The 271-nt window shown below is 63.1% G+C and overlaps 1 protein-coding gene across 1 annotated transcript in view; it reads right to left on the bottom strand.

The window, feature by feature from the left end:
• NXPH3 (neurexophilin 3) overlaps nt 1-53 on the bottom strand; it is a 1,691-nt gene extending 1,638 nt beyond the window's left edge. Inside the window, exon 1 of the mRNA XM_009644392.1 lies at nt 1-53. This exon is cut by the window's left edge and continues 2 nt beyond it. Coding sequence (XP_009642687.1) covers nt 1-53 — 53 coding nt within the window.
• Nucleotides 54-271: the final 218 nt, after the last annotated feature.

The raw sequence follows: 271 nt of genomic DNA, 5'->3' as shown, positions 1-271 counted from the left end.
AGAGAGCTGCTCTCCTGGATGAGGAGGACGATGCAGCTCCGAGGGAGATGCATTTTCCAGCCGGTGCCGCCCGCCTTCGCCGTATCTCAAATTTGGAGAGGGTTCGGGTGGGTTCTTATTTTTTTTCCCTTTCCCTCCCTTCTTTTTAAGCGAGGGACGTCAGCGAGGGGAAGGGGTTGTCCCCCGTTATAAGCCGGTTCCTAGGCCCCCCCCCCGGCCCATGGTGGCTCCGGCAGCTCCCACCCCGCTGTGCCGGACCGGGCGGCGGGGG

The sequence above is a fragment of the Egretta garzetta genome, unplaced genomic scaffold, assembly GCF_000687185.1.
Source record: "Egretta garzetta isolate BGI_Z169 unplaced genomic scaffold, ASM68718v1 scaffold498, whole genome shotgun sequence".
Classification (NCBI taxonomy): domain Eukaryota; kingdom Metazoa; phylum Chordata; class Aves; order Pelecaniformes; family Ardeidae; genus Egretta; species Egretta garzetta.
The sequence above is the reverse complement of the archived record's forward strand: the minus strand, read 5'-3'. Positions and strand labels throughout refer to the sequence as shown.